Here is an 18,487-nt window from a genome sequence, read left to right as displayed (position 1 = left end):
CACTTCCCTTGCAACCCCCGACCCCCCTGTTCTTCTCAAGTAGATGGACGACTCCGTGTTATATACCAGGGTCAGATAGCCAAGGAGGAAAATGGGACAAGATGCATCCTGGCCCTTTAAGACAATCTGGCTTTGACGGTTGGGGACATCTATTTGCACTTTTTTGTGTGGCACCCCAATAAAAGAGGTACGGTTTGAGGACCCCAACAAACAGCTCCTCCTATCTAAGCCTTTGAGATTTCAAGTAAGTATAGGGACGGATAAATTAACCGTAGCTATGCAATAATCCCATGACTACTGCCATATTTGGGAAGGTTTGGCATTCGAGGATCTAGAAAAGCTGGCAACTCTTATTGGATTTATAATGACCTATATATCAGTGGTCACCCAGCGTTCTCAAAAATAGATCATTCACAACCATTTGTTAAATCAATAACTTGCAATATCATAGAAACTGTAGCTAGAAAACATGTCTACTTTCTCCCACAAACAGCGCCACCCATGTCTATGGGATGCACCTGGTACTGCAATTCAGCTCTATCCTTTCAATGGAGACTAACTCCAAGACCAGGCACTGCCCATAGATAGATGTGGCGCGGTTTCTAGTCGAAAGCAGCCCCTTTAAGGAACTGATGGTATTGTGACCCGATACACCTCTGCGTGAGAATACGACAATATCTAGTAAATGTCTCATTAACACAGGACGTCAAATAATTAGAGGAACAACCTTTAATGCTGCGGCTGGCAGGATGCCAGCATTATATACCCAGTATAGGAGACGTGCGGGTCGGCATTACGGCATGGAAATAATTAGAGGATTGTGTCCCACAAGCCGGCCCTGAATCACCCACTAAGTCACTCAAGCACGTAGGACTGAAAGCAGAGCGTCTCCATTGTGACGAGATGCAGAAGATTAACGCGTTGTCAGGAACACTGTGTGGTGAGGACAAGTCACACAAAAGAAAAATCGGGAACAATGCATTCAGCCTTTCACTCTCTAAAACTGTTTTCTGAGAAATTGCAGGGTGCTGGTACAAAAAGTAAAGAACACCAAGATACAAAATATTACAATAAAGCCCAAAGCAATGGTCGGAATAATCCAAAAAAGTGTGGGGCCTGGTCTGCTCCAACATGCCGTACTCTCCTGCCATCATGTAGTGACGTGGGTGCTGGGTGGCACCTTGACTATCCCCTAAAGTAGAAGGGAAGAGTTAGTGTAGTGGGGTTTGTATACAGGCACCTGTCCTGGGTTACTTAACACGTGCCCCGTAATTGGAAGAGACTGCTGTTCCTGATGCCTAGAGAGGAACCTCGTGGGAGAGTACAGACTAAGCGGGGGCGGGACCAATGGCAGGAAGTAGCTTATTATGCTATTTGCAAAGTCTTCTGCACCTGGAAAAAAAGTCTATACCCAAGAACAACAACTCTAGGGCTCCATACTGACATCATGCGAGACCAGGGTTTCAGATTTTTTAAAGCTTCACGATTTTTTTGATGCTTGGTCTTACTTGTGGTCACATCCTATGCCAAAAGAAGGAGTCGTTCATATTAACTCCTACAACTTGCCAACTACGGTGCTGACCACAACGCCCCATATTGGCAGCCACAGTGCTCCAGTACCAGCTAAAGACTCCTCAGTAAGTGCCATAGTTACAAGTATCTACAAGAGAATATCTGTCCAGAAGAAGCAATTAGTTAGCAGAATTGTCCTTCTGAATCCTGGGAACTAAGGGGGGCCTCAAAGTCTAAGAAGAACTGGCATACACACAAAGATTCCTATCTACGCACACTCCACAATAGGGATTAGCTGCAAGTTTTTGGAAGCAGATGGACCTATCACATTGAATTCTACGGCATGCCACACTTGCCCGTCGTGCTCATGCTCTTCTACTTCTAGTGGTGTATGCATGCATAGGGAATGTACGTTGCTTGGATCTTAAAGGATCAGAGACTAAATTGTCCCCAGCCAATCTGAAGCCAACCCTGGTTCTACAAGGCACAGGTGCCTGAGCAATATAGGTTCCTAGTTTGCGAGTTCTTGAAAAAGGTACACCTGTTCCTATGCCTTTATGTTTACCCATGTTTGATCTCAGCCTGTTCTTTGACTCTGATCCCGTGGTGCCTGCCTTGATCAGCTTGTACTATTGTAAAGATTCTGTGCAGCCTGTCTTGACCTCTGCTTGGAATACTGTACTGATTTTGCACCACCTGCCCTGACCTCTATCTACCTGGGTTACTGTTACACAAAAACTCTGCTGGCCCCAACCTGGGCCTGTACCTCAATCACAGTCTTGCCTGATCCCTTAGTGCCACGCACCATTGTCTCTAGACTTCCCGGGGTCAGCGGTCGATAACACCAGGACTATTCCAAGAGGTAGGAACCTGGTGACCAACATGCAGTGAAGTCCAGATCCCTGTATTGGAATTATAAGGTGAAAAACAGGGGACCACTTAGACATCGGCTTCAGGAGTAGCCCAAAATCACACCAGTTAGGTGACACAGACTGACCCACACCGGCTGTACATTGCATTAGCACAAGCTTGACAGGGAATCAGTGAATGAACAGCAGAAGGATTACAAACCTATTAAGCACGTGCTCACATCTGCATCGCTGTATCCAAAAATGTTCACCTATTGACAACTAACAACGGATTCCGAGTGTGTTATTTTGTCCTCGACATCGCTGGACCAAAAAAGTTGCCCTTGCAGTACTCCGCACGGGACGGACACCCATCATCATTCAGTTTTTCCTGCCTGCAACATCCTGAACCCATGAGATCAAGGACTGCGCCCTGATATCACTGTGCAGCCCCGGGAGTGAAAGTCACAGCTCATGACATTAGGAATGTTCACCACTTTCTGCTGATCCTGAAAGGACCTTGATATGAGTCACACCAATACTAGGGATTAATTGAGGTTTCCAAAAATAATTCCCCTGCTCTGACTGACAGGGCGGATTACGCTGCATGCCATGCATCCTCAGGGGAGCAGCGGGACTGCGTCATGGCAGCGGCGGGTGTCACTACAGATCATCTGGAATGATGCACTTTTCACCCAGTTATCTCAGTCTGTCGCACGGGGCCTTATACACTTTGCAGTCTCTCAAGAAATAAAAGAAGACAAAGGCAATGGAAGGTGGTGGGGGGGAGGCTGAATGGAGAACATACTGTAGTGATTGAAGCAGATTATGGAGCAGTCAGCTCCGGGCTCTGCTGTTAGAGGAAATTATTTGATTCCTCTGTGCTCCGCTGCCCTCCAAGCTCCAGCTCATTTTTCAGCCACAAGCTGACGTCAACTCCGCCGGCAAAGCCCCACCAGCCAATGGCTCTCTGATGGATGCAGCGAGCAACTTAATGGCTATGTAGAGACAAAGAGGATCGTCCCTGAGCACAGCAAGTCCCGCTAGCTGGCTGATAAAATCTACCGAAATGTCACATTTTCTCCCCAAACACTTGTTTAGTATCTGAACAGTTTTTATCTACTGCCTCCTGCTCCTTGCTCTCCTGTACAGATGTAGCAGAGCTAAGGCGGTCTGCTCTATGTAAGGTTTGCGTGCTGGCTTCACTGAAATAGAAGTTGCAGTCCTATGAAAAACCATAGAGAACACATCATGGCATTGCAATGTGTTGCAGACAAACTCAGCTCTGCTACATCAGTAAATAAGAGAACAGTGGCTTTTCCTAGATTGGGGCTATAAAGGGTTCCCCAGTCTCCACAAGACCTATTGAGGGTCCTGTATAATACATTGATAAGTTGTAGCTATATACCACTAAGTCACATACATATTCTGTGTATACCACTGGCCTCTAGAACCTGTGTCCTGTGTATAATACGCTTGTCAACTTCTTCAGAATAACTGTAAGATTCCTTTAAGAAATGAGTGATCTCTTGGTTGCCTCACATACTCACCTCCCCGTTCCTGCACCCCCTCCTCTGCAAGCAATGGTCTGTAGCGGGGCCCTCAGGTGAAGGAAAGCATAGGGATGGGGAGAGGCGAGTACCTGACGTATTGGTCTGCAGTTTTTAAAAGGGTAGTTTGGGTTCTGGGGTATATAAATGGATGTGGGGTATCTATGATACGTCTAAGATATTTGAAAAAGAAGGAACGGGAGAGGGGGTCCTGTATTTTTTCATGGTTTTGGAATCTGTTGTATATTTCCAAGAGATTAGCGATTAAAAGAGTCGAGAGAATTTATCCTCCATTTGTTTAGGGGATCTGATCTGGGCTCTGTTATACAATTTGGGGATTTAGTCTATGCTTTGTATATGAGTTTGGGGGCTGGCCTGTGTTCTGTATTTAAGTTCAGGGCTTGGTCTGTGGTCTTTGACCTCTATGTAATTTCAGGGTCCGGTCTGGTGAATGATCTGTATGTAATTCTGGGGTCTGATCTAAGATCTGTATGTAATTCCGGGGTCTGTTCTATGATCTGTATGTAATTGCGGGGTCTGAACTATGATCTGTATGAAATTCCGGGGCTGATCTATGATCTGTATGAAATTCCGGGGCTGATCTATGATCTGTATGTAATTCCGGGGTCTGTTCTATGATCTGTATGTAATTCGGGGGTCTGATCTATGATCTGTATGTAATTCCGGGGTCTGTTCTATGATCTATATGTAATTCGGGGGTCTGATCTATGATCTGTATGTAATTCCGGGGTCTGTTCTATGATCTGTATGTAATTCGGGGTCTGATCTATGATCTGTATGTAATTCTGGGGTCTGATCTATGATCTGTATGTAATTCTGGGGTCTGTTCTATGATCTGTATGTAATTCGGGGGTCTGATCTATGATCTGTATGTAATTCCGGGGTCTGTTCTATGATCTGTATGTAATTCGGGGGTCTGATCTATGATCTGTATGTAATTCCGGGGTCTGTTCTATGATCTGTATGTAATTCGGGGTCTGATCTATGATCTGTATGTAATTCTGGGGTCTGATCTATGATCTGTATGTAATTCTGGGGTCTGATCTATGATCTGTATGTAATTCTGGGGTCTGATCTATGATCTGTATGTAATTCTGGGGTCTGATCTATGATCTGTATGTAATTCTGGGGTCTGATCTATGATCTGTATGTAATTCTGGGGTCTGATCTATGATCTGTATGTAATTCTGGGGTCTGTTCTATGATCTGTATGTAATTCGGGGGTCTGTTCTATGATCTGTATGTAATTCCGGGGTCTGTTCTATGATCTGTATGTAATTCGGGGTCTGATCTATGATCTGTATGTAATTCTGGGGTCTGATCTATGATCTGTATGTAATTCTGGGGTCTGATCTATGATCTGTATGTAATTCTGGGGTCTGATCTATGATCTGTATGTAATTCTGGGGTCTGATCTATGATCTGTATGTAATTCTGGGGTCTGATCTATGATCTGTATGTAATTCCGGGGTCTGTTCTATGATCTGTATGTAATTCCGGGGTCTGATCTATGATCTGTATGTAATTCCGGGGTCTGTTCTATGATCTGTATGTAATTCCGGGGTCTGTTCTATGATCTGTATGTAATTCCGGGGTCTGATCTATGATCTGTATGTAATTCTGGGGTCTGATCTATGATCTGTATGTAATTCTGGGGTCTGATCTATGATCTGTATGTAATTCTGGGGTCTGATCTATGATCTGTATGTAATTCTGGGGTCTGATCTATGATCTGTATGTAATTCTGGGGTCTGATCTATGATCTGTATGTAATTCCGGGGTCTGTTCTATGATCTGTATGTAATTCCGGGGTCTGATCTATGATCTGTATGTAATTCCGGGGTCTGTTCTATGATCTGTATGTAATTCCGGGGTCTGTTCTATGATCTGTATGTAATTCCGGGGTCTGATCTATGATCTGTATGTAATTCCGGGGTCTGATCTATGATCTGTATGTAATTTTGGGGTCTGTTCTACGATCTGTATGTAATTCCGGGGTCTGTTCTATGATCTTTATGTAATTCCGGGGTCTGTTCTATGATCTTTATGTAATACGTCATTTACTTTTGAGCAATACAATACGTCAATGGTAATGTATTGGATAGAAATCTGGATTGCGACAGGTTGTGCGGAAAGAAACCCTCCACTCTGCTGCACAGGACATGCTCAGCCCTGCTACATCATTACGTGCTTAGATATTGTCATGTTGATAGGATGACATCCATAAAGGACATCTGATAAGATACATCTATATACTCCAATCTGTAATAACTGAATGAGTATTATATACGACACAGTTCAGATTTACTATATCTGCAGACGGAAATGTTCTAGAAGGTAATGGAGAGAGATTACGGTGACACAGAGCCGCCTGCTGAGTTTATTGCGGTAAAAGTCACTCAGACCTCGGAGGTCCCATCGCCTGACAAGATTTCTGCTCTGTGACTGTGATAAGTGATAATGTTGGCGCGGCGCACTCCTTCTTCCCAGACTCGCCGCTCTCATTTGTACACGATGATGAGTTACATCAAAAATACATTAGCCAGAACATTAAAACCATCTGCCTGATATTGTGTAGGCCTCGTGCTGCCAAGACCGTGCTGACCAATAATGATATGGTCAATACAAGAAGGAGACCTGCAGTATCTGGCGCGAAGAGGTTAGGGCGAATCCACACTACCATTGTTTAATGTCCATTGCTCTCATGTTTTCCTTTTTTTCAGGTGTCCGTCGACATTAAAAACATGGTGGAAGCTTCTTCTGATGGAAAAGGAAGCAAATAGGACAGACGAAATCGGTCGCCACAGACACATCTATGTCCATTACGCCGTGAACATACCCTTAGTAGAAGATCCTTTATGTCCTGTAAATTGCAAGGTGCAGCCTAAATGGCTTGGACTTGTTTTACCAAAGATGATCGATCAGATTGAGATCTGGAGAACTCGTTCATGCTGAAAGAGGCCACTGCCATCAGGCGGCACCATCGCTAAGAAGGGGAGTACTTGGTCTGTACAATATTTAGGCAGAGGGTATATACCTAAACATGAAAGACCAGGTCTATGAATATTACGTTGCCTGAAGCGTCACATTGCTTCTGCCAGGTATGTGACACATACACAACCAACTATATACTGTGTGTGATGCAGAAGAAAACATGGTTTCCCAGACCAGGCCACCTCTTCTCAGACCAGGCCACCTCCTTCTCAGACCAGGCCACCTCCTTCTCAGACCAGGCCACCTCCTTCTCAGACCAGGCCACCTCCTTCTCAGACCAGGCCACCTTCTTCTCAGACCAGGCCACCTCCTTCTCAGACCAGGCCACCTCCTTCTCAGACCAGGCCACCTCCTTCTCAGACCAGGCCACCTCCTTCTCAGACCAGGCCACCTCCTTCTCAGACCAGGCCACCTCCTTCTCAGACCAGGCCACCTCCTTCTCAGACCAGGCCACCTCCTTCTCAGACCAGGCCACCTTCTTCTCAGACCAGGCCACCTCCTTCTCAGACCAGGCCACCTTCTTCTCAGACCAGGCCACCTTCTTCTCAGACCAGGCCACCTTCTTCTCAGACCAGGCCACCTCCTTCTCAGACCAGGCCACCTCCTTCTCAGACCAGGCCACCTCCTTCTCAGACCAGGCCACCTCCTTCTCAGACCAGGCCACCTCCTTCTCAGACCAGGTCACCTCCTTCTCAGACCAGGCCACCTACTTCTCAGACCAGGCCACTTCCATCTCAGACCAGGTCACCTTCTTCTCAGACCAAGCCACCTTCTTCTCAGACCAGGCCACCTCCTTCTCAGACCAGGCCACCAGCTTCTTTTGCTCCCTGATCCACTTCTGATGCTCACCTCACAATTGTAGGTACTTTTAGAGATTGTCTGCGGTCTGCATGGACCTTCACTTCCCACACTCATCACCAATCCTTGGGGGGCCATGACCCTGTTTCCAGTTCTCAAATATGTCCTTTCTTTGTTTGTACAAATAACTGAGTACTTAAGACACCAATCCTGCCATTTTGGAGCTACTCTGACTTCGTCATTTAGCAATCACATTTGGGCGCTTGTCACAGTTGCTCGTATCCTTATGACTGCCCATTTTTTCCAGCTTTTAACTTCAACAACTAACGCTTCCCTTTCTGGCTTCTATACATTTCCCCTTGACACACGCCATTTTCGTAAGAATATCAATGTTACTCCGAAAACCAGGGAAGGTATTATCTAAAATAATGGGAATGGGACATGGGTCACTATTGGAATTTTCTCCAGGAACATTGAAGTTTATGGCTTTTTAGTGAATTTTGGCAAGTCAGCGAGACTAATAGAGATGACAAAAATAGACAAAAGCATGGGATGGAAGAAATTTAAGGGTTTACATTCCAATCTGCCATAAACCGCCGTAGACCGGACACCCTATGAAATGGCACTGGCCAACCAGAATAGCAGCTTAGCTATGGTAGGCTCAGGTTAAGGGACAGTAATGGGCTCCTTTGGGTTTTCAGAAGACAAGCCCATTTAGAGGTGATTTTGGAGCTATGATTTGCCCCTAGGGTCAATTTCCTATGGGCTGATGACAAATAACCTATTAGATCTTAGTGATGATATCAGTTTCCAAAAAGGATTACAATATACAGGACATGTACATGTCCTTTATAGAAGGAGGATGGCCCTCAGAATAATCTTATCTAGGAGGCCTTAAGGAACCCCCTTCCCACAGTAAAGTCATTGGAAGCCAGATCATTTCTGAATGAAGGACCTTAGAGGGTTAAACCTGCTATAAAAAGACAGTGATATTGTGCCTGGAGCCGAGCCGACTTCAGTCGCAAACTTCTGGCAGACCTGAAGATGAGACCTTACAATATGCAATTGGCTTCTCCATGGGGTGCCTGGTACAGTGACAGTCTGCTGACTCACGGAGTGCGTCATGTAAAACAAAAATCTCAGAGACCCCTCTAATGCAGCCAAGTGCTAGATCCAAGACTACAGAGAAAGATTAAAAGGAGAAGTCCACCCAGGATCTGGAAACATGGCTTGAGTTGGCTTCTCCAGCAATTTCCAAGCACAAGCGCTCCGTATTGGACCTTTTCGTTTCCCAGATTTCTAGAACATTACAAATTTTGTATTTATTAAAAAAAAATTGGGCCGCGATACGATTCTAGGTGTCCCAGATGTCGTACGGACAGAGCTCACCTGCACGTGATGTGGTCCTGTGTTCCTTCGGGAACCTTCTGTCGTTAGGTCCTTGCTCTAGTGTGACAGGTATATGAGAATTGTATAGCACAAGATCCCAAGTACTGCCTGTTACATTTTGGAGAGGGGAATGATATGGCTGATGGGGCGTCGATAAGCCAAAAAAACGTATAGCTCAATACTGGCTACAAGCTTGGCCACCTACAATGAAGGAACTGGTGGCTAGACTTAACCATATTATTAGACAGAAGAGGGGGATATATATGAAAAGGCAGGTGAAGTCAAAGTTGGAACACATTTAGGGGCCATGGCTAGATGCCTCAAACTTGCCATCGAGGCATCTTAAGAGAAACATCTTCAGGGGAGCATTGCCTATTTGAATCCTTCATACCAACTAGGTTGTGAGGGAGTTTTGTAAAAAACCAATGCCCCAATTTCCAGAGTGATTTCGAGGAGAAATTGCTGTAACATCAAAGAACATGGTATATGTAGATGACCTCTGACATATATCCATCCCAAACTAACCACTGAGCCCTGTAGGTAGGTTCATGTAGGTGCCCTACCGTGGATGGAGAGAGGTTCATGTAGGTGCCCTACCGTGGGTGGAGCCATATCTCGGGGGGCTGGTCCATATTGCTTAGGAGAGTTCATCCACACAGTATAATACCTGCCATATACTATAATGCTCTTCTTAATGACCCTGCACAGTATATTGTCCCCAGGATCCAAACAGTATGTGGCTCGGTGAATAAGCGGCGAGTGTGTTTCTCAGAATCCAATGCATCTAGGAGCCCTGACTCCATTTCTGGTCTTAGGGTTTACATAAAGAGTAGGAAGTCCTCCTGTCATGACATATGACTAGTCATGAGAATAAGCATACACCCTTGTATAGATGGGAGCTCATGTTTTGGCTCCAACAGAGAAACCTCTTTCGCCCATCGGACAAAGCAGACACCTTGAACTCGGCAGGCTACCATTACAGAAGTAAAAATTGAATGGCTTACCTGGGCCTAGCTTAGCAACTGCATAAAGGAGGTCGTAATTGATGACCGGTGTAGCATCATCTATTGGCTTCCAACCAACTGGCGGCGACACGGGAGGAGAGATGAGGAATTGTTTAGCAGGCTGTGGGGGTGCCAGGTGGAGTTTGTCTCCATCTGTCTCTGTTGTTTGGACCTGTGTGTGACATTACAGACATCTATATGAGACGTGCAGGTAGGGATGAACACTTTAAAAAGAAAGTTGAAAAATTTCCATACAAATTTACAGACTTGCTGTAATACAACTTACTGACCTGTGCAAAATAAAGTTTTAATTTCTTCCCTCTGAACTGTGTCTCGTGTAGCTCTATCCTTGCCCGTGCCGCTGCCTTGGGGTTAGTGAAGTTTATTCGGACTCGTCGGAAGCTCTTGAAGAGTTGTAAGGTGACACAGTCGTCGTATGCTCGGAAAAGACCCTCGAATTTCTCCTAGAGGAAAAATGAATAAGAAAAATCTGACTCAAAGTACACAAGATCCTAAATATCTGAGCCAGCATAGGGTGGATTTGGGGGGCAACTTAGTGTACCATGCTAGATGCTAACCTCTATCCAGTACCTATATTGGAAAACAAACCTCTATTCAGTCCCTACGTTATCCAATATAGGGACTGTATCCAGTCCCAGTGCTAGATAGCTAACCTCTATCTTGTCCCTACGTTGCATAGCTAACATCTGTCCACAAAACCACTGGACACCAGGGACTGCCTTAGCCACAAAACCACCGGACACCAGGGACTGCCTTAGCCACAAAACCACTGGACATCAGGGACTGCCTTAGCCACAAAACCACTGGACACCAGGGACTGCCTTAGCCACAAAACCACCGGACACCAGGGACTGCCTTAGCCACAAAACCACCGGACACCAGGGACTGCCTTAGCCACAAAACCACTGGACACCAGGGACTGCCTTAGCCACAAAACCACCGGACACCAGGGACTTTCTGTACCACTAACTGTTCTTAACAACAAGAACAGTTTAAGCCACCAAACTACTGGACATCATCATCTGGAATTGGAAAACATGTCATGACTACAAGTGAATGGCGAATAAAGGGCAACACTTAGGCCAAGATTTTCTGTATCTTATACTGCCATAATGTTTTTGAAAAACATTCCTATCTGGATTTCTAGTCTTGATAAGACAAGCTATACTGGAGCAGCACTTGACTAAATGGCACAATGACACCTTGAAATAAACAAATGCTGAAGATAACCTAGGTGAAAGCGTTATGTCTCAGCTGTGCTACGTCTACGAGATGTTCAGCTGAAGGCTTGGAACATTTAGGGTAGAGGTAAAATTTTAGGTTCTCATTGAGAATGAAAATGTCAAGTTGTTGTGTTGGCACTTATCAGCGTAGTACCACTAAATACCATCTCCCAGCACCTGCATCTGATATTTACAGATCCCTGAGGAAGCAAACAATCGCCTTCACTCTAGGTAAGTCTGACCTTAAGTTCTGCACATGTACACTGCAGGTCCTATGCTTGGTACAGGGGGGGGGCACATTAAATTTTTGGGGGACACGTGACGAAGAAAAGTGTAGTTGGGCTCATTGTACGATATTCAATTAAATATTATTTCTATCCAAATATACCCATAGTTACCATAGTATCTAATGACTTGGCTTGTACACTGATCCTTGTCTAATCGACCAGGAATAGAAGCTCTTAAAGTGCAGTATAGGTCACAACTCATAAAAACATCAATTATAAGTAAACATGGCAGAAAACATATAACCAGTCATTCAGCTGTTGTACTGACAAACCAAGTAGAATATTTTTTCTATATTAGCACTATTACATACCTGCCTCCTATACACAAGAATATAACTACTATAATACTGCCTCCTATACACAAGAATATAACTACTATAATACTGCCTCCTATGTACAAGAATATAACTACTATAATACTGCCCCTATGTACAAGAATATAACTACTATAATACTACTCCTATGTACAAGAATATAACTACTATAATACTGCTCCTATGTACAAGAATATAACTACTATAATACTACTCCTATGTACAAGAATATAACTACTATAATACTACTCCTATGTACAAGAATATAACTACTATAATACTACTCCTATGTACAAGAATATAACTACTATAATACTACTCCTATGTACAAGAATATAACTACTATAATACTGCCTCCTATGTACAAGAATATAACTACTATAATACTGCTCCTATGTACAAGAATATAACTACTATAATACTGCTCCTATGTACAAGAATATAACTACTATAATACTGCCTCCTATGTACAAGAATATAACTACTATAATACTGCTCCTATGTACAAGAATATAACTACTATAATACTGCTCCTATGTACAAGAATATAACTACTATAATACTGCTCCTATGTACAAGAATATACTACTATAATACTACCTCCTATGTACAAGGATATAACTACTATAATACTACTCCTATGTACAAGAATATAACTACTATAATACTACCTCCTATGTACAAGAATATAACTACTATAATACTACTCCTATATACAAGAATATAACTACTATAATACTGCTCCTATGTACAAGAATATAACTACTATAATACTACTCCTATGTACAAGAATATAACTACTATAATACTACTCCTATGTACAAGAATATAACTACTATAATACTGCCCCCTATGTACAAGAATATAACTACTATAATATTACCTCCTATGTACAAGAATATAACTACTATAATACTACTCCTATGTACAAGAATATAACTACTATAATACTGCTCCTATGTACAAGAATATAACTACTATAATACTACTCCTATGTACAAGAATATAACTACTATAATACTGCTCCTATGTACAAGAATATAACTAGTATAATACTACTCCTATGTACAAGAATATAACTACTATAATACTGCTCCTATGTACAAGAATATAACTACTATAATACTACTGCTATGTACAAGAATATAACTACTATAATACTACTCCTATGTACAAGAATATAACTACTATAATACTACCTCCTATGTACAAGAATATAACTACTATAATACTGCTCCTATGTACAAGAATATAACTACTATAATACTACCTCCTATGTACAAGAATATAACTACTATAATACTGCCCCCTATGTACAAGAATATAACTACTATAATACTGCTCCTATGTACAAGAATATAACTACTATAATACTACTGCTATGTACAAGAATATAACTACTATAATACTGCTCCTATGTACAAGAATATAACTACTATAATACTGCTCCTATGTACAAGAATATAACTACTATAATACTACTGCTATGTACAAGAATATAACTACTATAATACTACCTCCTATGTACAAGAATATAACTACTATAATACTGCCTCCTATGTACAAGAATATATCTACTATGATACTACTCCTATGTACAAGAATATAACTACTATAATACTACCTCCTAGCTGTGAGGACGTGTTTTTGTAGCTCTCCTGAGGCTCCTGATGTCTGGAGATAGCCCAGGGCGGGGCCACCCTGGGTGGGGAAGTTCCCCTGCCAAGGCCCAGGCTCCAAGGCCTTCTCTGGGAAGCAATTCCCAGACAACTAAAAAAATGGATGGAAATCCTAAAGTCCCCAGTAATGGGAATCGTGTCCAGTGTGTCAGCAGTCCTAGTGCAGCAAGCCAAGATGGGAAGAAAGTTGTAAAGGAAGAAGTAACGGAAGCAAGCAGTAGTACGGTGCAACAACCAAGCAAAATGGTTGAATGTAAGGAGCAAACTTTGCAGCCTGTGCAGACTCCATTGCAGGTTGCAGGTGTCCAGTCCACCCCACCCTCCTGCAGACAGAGGAGAACATCCCTGGAGAAGCAGACCATGCAGGAGAACATGCAGCAGTCTGTATTGGTACGGTCTGAGCGGACAAGATCTGGAAGCGGTAACTACAAAAATGTAGTGAAGGCAGTGGAGGAGATCAAAGGGAGACCAGCGGGGAAGCTTCAAGGTACCAGCAGTACAGTCACTGGAAATAAACTGGGACATAGTCCCCAGTCTGGACATTGTGGGCCCATGGCAGTGACAACAGCCGTAGCATGTCAGAAATCACAGGCTACACCAACCAGAAGCCATACTGGGGGTAACCAACCTGCAAAGCTTTCCAACAATGCACAGACTGTCACAGCTACTGAGCGAGCACCAGAACTGCGCCTGGCAGATGAGATACCAGCACTGGTCAAGCGACTGGAGACATTGAAGGCCAGTAAAATATATCTGCAGAGACAGATTGAATGTGCCTATAATCTAAAAAAGTCTGCATGCCCTGAGAAACTGGTGTTACTGGACAGGAAGCTGAGCGCACTGGCGAAAGAGCTCGCCGAGAACGTACGGGAGACCGAGACTGTACTGGAGCAAATGGGACCGGTGGGAGAATCATACAGAAACCAGCAGCGGTTCCAGGAATACCAGAAGTCACCATCACCTTGTGCCAAAGCTGGGTCTGAACCCTCTCAAGGTGGCAGCCAGCAGTCCCATGTAAAACCAGTTCTGCAGCCAGCAAGTTTCCCTTTTAAGGAAGGGAATTTGTACGGGAAAGCGACCAGTGTTCAGCAACAGCAAAAACCTGCAGCAGTTCTCAGCAAGGCACCACAAGTCCCAGCAACCAGCACTTTGCAACCAGGTCATGGACCCCTGCCTAATGGTAATGAAGTAGCAGCTGTGCAGACACCACAAGTCCCAGGAGACAAGTCATTGCAGCAGGACTATGGACTCTTACCTGAAGGTACTGGGGGAGTAACATATTTGGGGTTACAGGTTGTGGACTCTGTTGTGCAGGACTCTGCTGCCGCTGACTGTAGTGGTAATATGGACTCTGCTATGCAGGACTCTGCTGCCGCTGACTATAATACTAATATGGACTCTGCTGTGCAGGACTCTGCTGCCGCTGATTGTCTGACTAATGTGCCTGATATTATGGATATTCCTGTATGTGATAACGGCCCAGCAGGGGAAGGTGTTTCTGGGGGGGATCCTTCACGATCTATGGCGTCAGACCCCTCTGCAGTCCAGTCTCTGGAGTCTGGTGATATTGCAGACATAGAGGTTGATGGTGGGGCGGACACAGGACAGTCCAGTGTGCAGGACTTTCCCCCTCTGGATACTCGCACAGTAGCAGAACCACATGGTACAGGTGCTCAGCAGCCCACACAGCGCCCACAAACACGCCAAGATGGCGGATCCGGCCGTACCTCCTCAGGGAATGCCTGGAGCCGCGGTGCTCCATCTTTTGCATCAAACTCCAATTATACAGGCCAGGCTTTCAGGAGGAGGAATGTAGTCAGGTTTAGGCACGGAGGTGCCAAGGAGGATCTGCCGGATAGGAGGTTTGTGGTCCGAGAGCTCCTATGTACCCAGATGGGCTTTGTGCCGACTGATATCCTGGCCGTCATAAACCTTCCTGACCGCCAGGGATACGATGTTAGTTTTAAGCTGATGTCTGATCTGGACCGGTTCTGGGCCAATCTCACCAGGTTGAGAGATACGGAAGGTTGGGATAAGTTCAGTTTCATCCCCATCTCTAGGCCAGATACAGCCTCTGTCACAATTGTATTTTGGAATGAAGCCGTTCCCCCTCAGGACATAGTCATCTGGCTCAGGAGGCATTGTGACCTCATGTCCGATCTTAGTAAGAACAGGGATGAAGACGGGGTCTGGACCGGTGGGTGGAGGGTCCTGGTGAAGTTACGTCAGCAGAACAACATAACCCAACATCTGCCCAATTCGTTCTTTATAGGCCGAGAAAAAGGGATCTGCTTCTATGCGGGTCAGCCTCGCCGGTGCTTCAAGTGTGGGAAGGCCGGCCATGTGGCCAGTGTATGCTCCATGGTAAAGTGTAGCCTCTGTAATGAAATGGGCCACGTGAGTGCCACATGCCAAAGCATTAGGTGTAACCTGTGCGGTAGGATCGGTCACCCCCACAGAGATTGTCCTGATGCCTGGCATAACATCTGTAAGGATAGCCCTGATGAGGACTTGCTGGCAGCGGCTGATGACATACAGGAGGAGGAGGAGGCGCTATTGTCAGGGTCAGTAGTCACGGAGGCGGAGCCTCAACCACATACAGGTGATACCACCCAAGACCAGGCCGAGTCAGGTCCCATTGAGACGACCATGGAGGTTGTCGAGCAGGTTGTACAACCCTCAGTGGTCGTCTCTTCTCCTGCCCGATCATCCAACAAAAATAAAAGGAGGAAGAAGGATAAAGCCAGCCGTAAGCCTGAGGGTGAGTGGACCACAGTAGAAAAGCCTACAAAGATGAGAGTAAGTAGTGCAGGCGAGGTCACTGCAACGGGGAATAGATTTAGTGTCCTATCAGAGTCAGACGGAGAAGCAGAACTAGACAGAGAACTCTCACGAATGATGGCGGAGTATGAGGAGGAGCCAGAGGGCGATCCCCCCACTAAGAGGAGACCCCACCGAGATGAGGGGCAGTCCGAATCAGACATGGAAACAGCTGGTCACCAGGACACCTCTGACTCTGACCTATGACAATGGGGCCCATCTCTCTGTTTCTCATATTCCTGGTTGTTCTGATGGCAGGTTTCTATCTTAAAGTTATCTCTAGTAATGTGAATAGCATCCGAGCAAGGAGGACAAGACACGCAGTGTATGAACATCTGAGATATCTTGATGCCGATGTCTATTTCTTACAAGAAACCCGTTTAAATACTTTAGGACTAATACGAGAAGCAGAGAGAGAATGGAAATCTGGCCCGTCCTTCTGGTCTCTGGCTGTGGAACCTTATGCCGGGGTTTCTATACTGTTTAACACCCCTGATGTCACCATACACAGACTAACTGAGGTTCTGATGGGGAGGTGCCTGGTTTTAGAAGTTACCATCCGAGGCAGAAGGCTCCGACTCATTAATATCTATGGTCCACCGCAGTCGGTGATGGAAAGGGCACGTCTGTTTGATGAAGTCAAGCAGTACTTGTTTACATCTGTTCCGGTAGTCATGGCAGGGGACTTCAATGCCACCATGTCATCCAGTGACAGACCTACTGGTCGGCCTCTCACCAGGGACTGCAAGGTCTTAAGCAGAATTATTTCACAGGCTGGTCTGTCTGATGTGTTTACTGAGGGTGGTAGGAAACCCAAATTCACTTACTCCTGCGCTGGTAGATGCAGTCGGATAGACTTAGCTCTGGTCAGTCCCGCTGAGCATGTTAGTGAGAAAAGTGAAAAGACAGTCCCTTATTCTGATCATCTGGCTTTGTATTTTTGCTTGGGCTCCACAAAACGCCCTGATATTGGGAGAGGCCTATGGAAGCTCAATTCCAGCCTCTTGGACGATGACTGTGTCCGGAGTTGTGTCCACTCTCTATTTCAGAACCAGCTTGAGAGAGTGGTGTTTTATGATAACATGGCAGACTGGTGGGAGGATGTCAAGGAGGAGATCAGATCCCTCTTAAGGAGACTGTCAGTTAAGAAGGGGAAGAGTAAGTATAGCCAGTATCTCAGGCTGCGGAAAGAATTAGAGTCACTCTATTCGGCGGGCGGGGATAACCAACAGAAGATTGACCGGCTGAAATCTGAGATCAGTCAGTATCAGTACCGCAGGTATACATCCCTGGTTCTTGAACGGGATTATGGGTCCTTAGGGGCTCCGGATCCTTTTGAGAATTGCAGGGAGCGGGTGGCAAATAAATCGGTCACAGGTCTCACTGACTCCCAGGGTGTTTTACAGGAGTCTCGGGAGGGTATCCTGGGGGTGGTGAGAACTTACTATGCTGACTTGTTTCAGAAGAAGGTTTTGGATAGAGAGAAGGTGGCTCAATTCTTGGAGGCAACTCCAGGTCCTGATACTAATGATTTGGACTTTTCTCCTTTGACAGCAGAGTTAACAGTGGAGGAGGTGAAAGAGGCCATAGATAAGTTACATCTGAAGAAGGCACCAGGTCCAGATGGGATTACAGCTGAGTTCTATAAGAAATTCCGAGACCTCTTGGCACCAATTCTCGTGGATGTATACAAAACTAGTCTAGAAAACCACCTGATGCCTCCATCCATGAGAGTGTCCTCCCTGATCCTGCTGTCTAAAGGTAAAGAGCCTAGTGACATCAAGAACTGGAGGCCGATTGCCCTCTTGAATGTCGATAGGAAGATTCTTGCAAAAATTCTGTTCTCTAGATTAGTTTGTTTGTCCCCGGCACTGTTGGCAGGCTCACAGTTTGGCACAGTTAAAGGGCGGAACATCTCTGGAGCAGTTATCTCGATAAGGGAGATGTTTGAGAGATGTAAAGCTCTGAGGTGTGGGAGATATGTTGTGAGTCTTGACCAGGCTAAGGCCTTTGACAGAGTAGACCAT

The 18,487-nt window shown here is 45.0% G+C and overlaps 2 protein-coding genes across 4 annotated transcripts in view; one reads left to right on the top strand and one right to left on the bottom strand.

The window, feature by feature from the left end:
- ENPP4 (ectonucleotide pyrophosphatase/phosphodiesterase 4) overlaps positions 1 to 6,786 on the top strand; it is a 29,046-nt gene extending 22,260 nt beyond the window's left edge. Inside the window, exon 5 of the mRNA XM_075269244.1 lies at positions 6,655 to 6,786. The gene's annotated coding sequence lies outside the window, so the exon portion shown is untranslated. The remainder of the gene's footprint in view (positions 1 to 6,654) is intronic.
- The window catches only part of RCAN2 (regulator of calcineurin 2), a 61,862-nt gene that overhangs the window by 1,542 nt on the left and 41,833 nt on the right, over positions 1 to 18,487 (bottom strand). For all 3 annotated transcript variants that reach the window (XM_075269249.1, XM_075269248.1, XM_075269250.1), the window contains 2 exons: positions 10,407 to 10,580; positions 10,117 to 10,288 (listed from right to left, as the gene is read on the bottom strand). In XM_075269249.1, coding sequence (XP_075125350.1) covers positions 10,117 to 10,288; positions 10,407 to 10,580 — 346 coding nt within the window. The remainder of the gene's footprint in view (positions 1 to 10,116; positions 10,289 to 10,406; positions 10,581 to 18,487) is intronic.

This window comes from Leptodactylus fuscus, chromosome 3 (genome assembly GCF_031893055.1).
Source record: "Leptodactylus fuscus isolate aLepFus1 chromosome 3, aLepFus1.hap2, whole genome shotgun sequence".
Lineage (NCBI taxonomy): Eukaryota > Metazoa > Chordata > Amphibia > Anura > Leptodactylidae > Leptodactylus > Leptodactylus fuscus.
This window is presented reverse-complemented; position numbering and strand designations above follow the sequence as displayed.